The sequence below is a fragment of the Ailuropoda melanoleuca genome, chromosome 13 (genome assembly GCF_002007445.2).
Source record: "Ailuropoda melanoleuca isolate Jingjing chromosome 13, ASM200744v2, whole genome shotgun sequence".
NCBI lineage: Eukaryota > Metazoa > Chordata > Mammalia > Carnivora > Ursidae > Ailuropoda > Ailuropoda melanoleuca.
This window is the reverse complement of record NC_048230.1, coordinates 33,985,401-33,990,861: the sequence shown is the minus strand read 5'-3', so window position 1 is coordinate 33,990,861 and position 5,461 is coordinate 33,985,401. Positions and strand designations below refer to the sequence as shown.

At 49.9% G+C, this 5,461-nt stretch overlaps 1 protein-coding gene across 1 annotated transcript in view; it reads right to left on the bottom strand.

Annotated features, from left to right (window-relative positions):
* GNA13 (G protein subunit alpha 13) overlaps positions 1-1,309 on the bottom strand; it is a 40,110-nt gene extending 38,801 nt beyond the window's left edge. The window contains exon 1 of the mRNA XM_034641775.1: positions 1,080-1,309. Coding sequence (XP_034497666.1) covers positions 1,080-1,161 — 82 coding nt within the window. The 5' untranslated portion in view covers positions 1,162-1,309. The remainder of the gene's footprint in view (positions 1-1,079) is intronic.
* Between the last annotated feature and the right edge of the window lie 4,152 nt (positions 1,310-5,461).

Genomic DNA, 5,461 nt, shown 5'->3' with positions numbered 1-5,461 from the left:
TCAAATAAATAAATAAAATCTTTAAAAAATAAAAATAAAAAATAAATAAATAAATAAAAAAAAACAGAAGCAGAGCTCCAAGCCGACAGTGATTCGTTGACTCAACCTGTACAGGCTCCGCATCACTTTTTAGGCCAAAGACTCTATACCAAGGCACNAAACCAGAAGCAGAGCTCCAAGCCGACAGTGATTCGTTGACTCAACCTGTACAGGCTCCGCATCACTTTTTAGGCCAAAGACTCTATACCAAGGCACGATTTCATTTGAATAGTAGAGCAAGTGGTGGTACCCCCCCACCCCAGTTATTAAGCAAAAAAGGAGAGAGGAACGTGCTGCATAGTGATTACAGGCAAAACATCCTGCCCGACCGTGACAATGGGGCGAAAAACCACTGATGCTAATTTTTTCAGACTAACTGTATGGGTCTACTCTTTCCTGATGCCAGCACAGTACACAGGACTCCCTTAAGTTGCATGTCGTTGCCCAAAAGGGCCCAGGAACTGTCACCCTTCGCCCTTGACAAGTCTCAGGCAAAAGTTTCCTTATTGCATCGGCTCCAGAATTCCCTTACTTAGGAGGCGGCCAAAGCAGCAGGGAGTTGGGAGCAGCCCCGACCCCATGTGACTCGGGTCACCCACTCGGGGCGAGGTCGGGCAGGCAGCGCCCGGGCGGCGGATGGGGGTGTGGGTCCGGGGTTGGCGCTCGGGTCTTCTGGCCTCGTCTGGAGAACGGCAGGCGCGATCATCCAGCACCCCGAGAAGCCCGGCTCGCCTCACTTCCCTCTCGGAGGGGTCGAAGCCAGCGGCGAGGGGGGGCTGTGGGGGACCAGCCGTGACCCCCATTCGAACGGCAAGGGGGAAAGCGGGGCGCCCCCGGGCATCCTTTCCCCTAGGGGGCGAGGGCACCCCGCGTAAGCAGGACCGCCGCCCGCGGCGCGCCCCCTTCCCGCCCGCCCGCCGGGCCCGGTCCCCCGCCTGGGACAGGAGCGAACGAGGGCGGTGCCCGGCCCCGCGCCGGGCGCCTCCGCCCCCCCGCCCCGGCCCGAGCCCGCGGTCTCCACTGCGACCCCCGCCCGGCACCTTTAATCACGTTGCTGTAGATGGTGGGGCGGAACTCCTCGCGCGCGCGCTGGTCGAAGTCCTGCCCGTGGATGATCCGCATCTGCTTCAGGAAAGTGGACTTGCCGCTCTCGCCCGCGCCCAGGAGCAGGATCTTCACAAGCCGCTTCACGTAGGTCTTCTCCCGGGACAGGCATTTGTCGATCTCCTTGGACTTGCGCTGCTGCTCGGCCTCGCCGCTCGTCAGCACGCAGCCGGGGAAGCACACGGACAGCACGGACAAGAGTCAGGCTCTGGCCGGGGTGCCGGCTGCCGCTGGCCCGGCGCGCGCGGGGGTGGGGGCAGCTGGGAATGGTCACGTGGTCTCCGGCCGGTCCGGGCGCGCTCCAGCGGAGCCTGACTTTCTGTTTCCCTTTAATTAGCGGCGCCCACTGACGGGCGGAAAGCTACTTCCCGGAACCCTAGAGGCCGGAGACCAGGTCCCAGACATTGCCCTTTGGGCTCTCCTACCGCTCTCAACGCTCCTGGGTTATGTGCCCGCCGCCTGCTGTCACCGTTCGCGCGCCTCATTTCGAGGCCGTTGGCTTGAGCATTATTCAGACGGCCGGCGCGAGTCTGTAAGGTTTTAGTGCGTTTTCTTAAAGTGGTTTCTTTGACATCCTGCTCTCCCAAGCCTGGAGTGACACCCAGACATCTTTAGTCTGACGCCCCAAATTCCTTTCGGCATCCTCAGACCCTGCAAAAGACTCTCCTTTCAGGGGAGGAAACGAGTTGATGTTAATCTGAGATGTGCGACGAGGGGTTGTTAATGTCTCATTAATGTGGATTCCCACCCGAGTTGTCGCACTGAAGTCAGTGCACGGTGGCTGCGGAGGGTGAGGTCATGGTGAAAATCCCCCTAAACCGGACACTGTGAAGCCGACTCTTCCCTACAAGGAAGCAGATAAGCAAACAGACAGAGGACCGGAGCAGGCAAATTTTCGGTTTCCTGCCAGATTACAGAGGATATGACCAGCCAAGGGACTTTTTTCTGTCCTGACAGCAGATTCAGGCCAGGATACCTGAAAGGGCTGCTAGGGAACCAGCGACAAGTGACAGCTGGGTTGGTAGACTGCGTACCAAGGACCCCAGAAGCCAACTTCTTTATTCTCAGTATTTAGTTGCAAGAGGAAACAGCCGTTTTGGTTTGTCTCTCTTCTGGGCCGTTCATCCGTAATGCTGCTTGATTTGGACCTCTGTGTCTCCGAAGCTACCTATGTGTTGGGGAGTTGAGGTAAGAGGTCAGCACTCTGAATTGGCCCATGACAGGTTTAAATTTTTAAAAAAGGGCCTGTCTACTGTCAGGTTGGCTTAATGGCTGAGAAGCCTCATGACTCAGTAACTAGGCTGCAATAAACAGTGGCTGTTGTAGGATTATCTCCTGTGGTCCTGGCCAAGCCCATAGGGTGACAATCTACAATACACAAAGTAGGGTGAGTACAACTCCAGTATCTATGGATTGATAGGGTCAGAATCACCGGTTGGTGCCTTCATGCAAAATGTATGGTAAAAGTCGACCCTGGATGGAAAATCTCTCTAGAGTCTCAGTTGTGTTCAGGAGGCCCTGTTCTCCAACCTCTCTGCCCACGACAGGCGAGTGGGTTTGGCCCCCATGCACCATTTCTACGTGGACTCCAGATGCTGGTCTGAGCTCTCCTGCAAAATCAGGAGGGATGTCTGTAAGTTAGGTAGTGAACATATTTTTTTTTTTTCTTTTTTCCAAAAGTGTGTATAGCATAATGGAGAACCAAGGGTGCCCAGGAGGCAGGAAGGTATTCCTGCCCAGCCAGTTCACGTTGTGACATGCAGAGGAGCAGAGAAAGCTGTTCAAAGCCCTGCCTGTAACTCTGTGTTGGAACCAGGTTTGCTCAGATCAAGCCTAGCTGCTCTCGTCGGTGTTTCTGGAAAATAGACACCTTTGGGCCCAGCCTGAGGTTTGGCTAGAGCAGTCCAACTGCTTCTGTCTGATAATCAAGCCACCTTGAAGTTAGAAGCATAAAAGTGAGTTAGAGGTTTGGGGGTGCCTCAGAAAGTTAAACACAGAATGGCCATATGAGCCAGCAATTCTACTCCTAGACATATATCAAAAATAATTGAAAACAGGTATTCAGACCAAAAATTGTACACCCATGTTCATGGCAGCACCATTCAGAAATACCAAAAGATGAAAAGACCCCATGTATCCATCAATGGATGAACAGATAAACAAAATGTAGGATATCCATAAAAATGGAATTATTCAGCCATAAAAAGAAATGAAATACTGTTGGACGGATGCTATTATATGGGTGAACCCTGAAGACGTTATGCTAAGTGGAAGAAGCCAGTCACAAAAGGCCACATATTGTAAGGTTCCGTTTATAGGAAATGTCCAGAAGAGACAAATCTGTAGTAACAGCAGATTACTAGCTGCCAGGAGCTAGAAGGAGGGAAGAACGGGAAGTGACTGCTTATGGGCACAGGGTTTCCTTGTGGGGTGATGAAAATGTTTAGGAACTAGACATTGTAGTGATTGCAGAACATCGTGGATGTACTAAATGCCCTGAATTACACCCTTTAAAAATGGTCAAATGATGAATTTGATGTCATGTGAATCTTACCACAATAAAAAAAAATGAGGTGGGGAAAATAGTATTTTCTATAAAAGAAAAGGCGTCATTTAACAGTGAAGCACCCACAGTGTCCAATATCCCGTGAACGAACCTCTGATTGTATTTATTTTAAAATAACAAAATAACAAGTCTGCTCTAGCAGCTGCTTCAGGTAACATTGTCATGATATTAGTGATTTAATTTCCAGATCGATTGTTTCATAACTGAAAAAATCCACACTTTTTAAGGGAGTGCAGAGTCCACTGGTTAGAACCGAATCTGCTGGAGGCTCTGTTTCCAGTAGGGCCAGATGTTCATTCTTTGGAAACATCTGTCTTGTTGCTAGCCAGTTGATCCAAAGCAAATGAGGGATTCAGACGCCCTGAGGAGCTGTGGTAAAGTGACCGCATGGTTGATGAGGTGCAATGCTCTATTCTTTCTGGAAGCCCAAGTTCCGGTGGCAAACAGTCTTGCAAGGTAGTGAAGGTGTGATTGAAAATGTAGAAACACATTTCCCAGTGGCTTTTCTTCTCTGATGTGGTCACTCCAGGAAGGATACAAGCCCTTTCCAGCAATAATGGCAATTCTTGAAGCCAACCACTTGTAACTCTTCTGCTGGAACTGAAAGAGAGGCATCCTGTCTTCCAGTCACAGCTTTTTTACCATTAAAAAACATGGTATTATCGAGCTCATTTACCAACCTTCATGCCAAATAACTTTGGGCTATTTACAAAAATCACTGCTTTCCAAAAAGGACAAGAATTTGTCACCCTCAGACATATTCAAAAGAACGTGCCAGAGGCTCTGGCAACAATTCCAAAACAGGAGTTAAAAAAATTTTTTTTTTTGGAATGGTGGGAAGTGTAACTTCAGTAAGTGATTCCCCTGTCCCGGTGACTATTCACCACTCAGGATAGGTCACCCCCCCGTTTAGGTATGTTTATTTAAAAATCAGTCACATTACTCGATGGTTAAACCTTGTGTTAATTTTCTGGTAAGGACGACAACACATCCAGCATTCTTGCCATACAACTCCATTTCGCCTCCACAGTTATATAAAATAGGTGGATTCTAATCCTTTCTTACACACAAAACGGGCGTGGATTTTTCCCATACTAGAAAAGGAAGGGGATTCCCTAGCCTTCCTGTGACACAAATCCCTTACATGTGTGTAATGTTTTAAACGCCCCGAAGCACTTTGACCCACTTTATCTCATTCCCGGCTCACAATAGCCTGACTAGGAACACCCAGTATCACCCTCGCTGCCCTCCTGTCTCACGCTGGGAGGCTGACAGGAAGAAAACATGATGTAACACACTCGAAGCCTCCTTCAGCCTGGCTGGTTGCAGAGCCAGAACCTGAAGCCCCCCTCTTTTGACTCTGAAGCCAGTGCTCCTTCCAACAGGCCACAATTGCAGTAGTGCCCCCGAATGTCCAGCTGCATGAAGTTCAGACGCAAGAAACAAGTCGCTAACTGTGCTTACCCACAAGGCACCATAGAATCCAATAATCTGGTTGGTTGGTCAGTCTGTCGGTCGATTTCTCCAGCCCCTTTCAGCTAACATCTTGAAGTTCACCAGCTCTTAGGCTCATTCTGGTAAGATGTTCCATACTTTGAGCTTGGCCTCTGGTTTGTCAAATGTTCCAGGTGGCTGCTGTACAAATTTAGAAAAGAGGAGCCAAGCCGAGGGCAATATTTACATGATGCGTAAACCCCAGACCTTCCCTTAACGTGAGCTAGAAACGAAGAGGCCAGTTTTTTGTGTGATGAA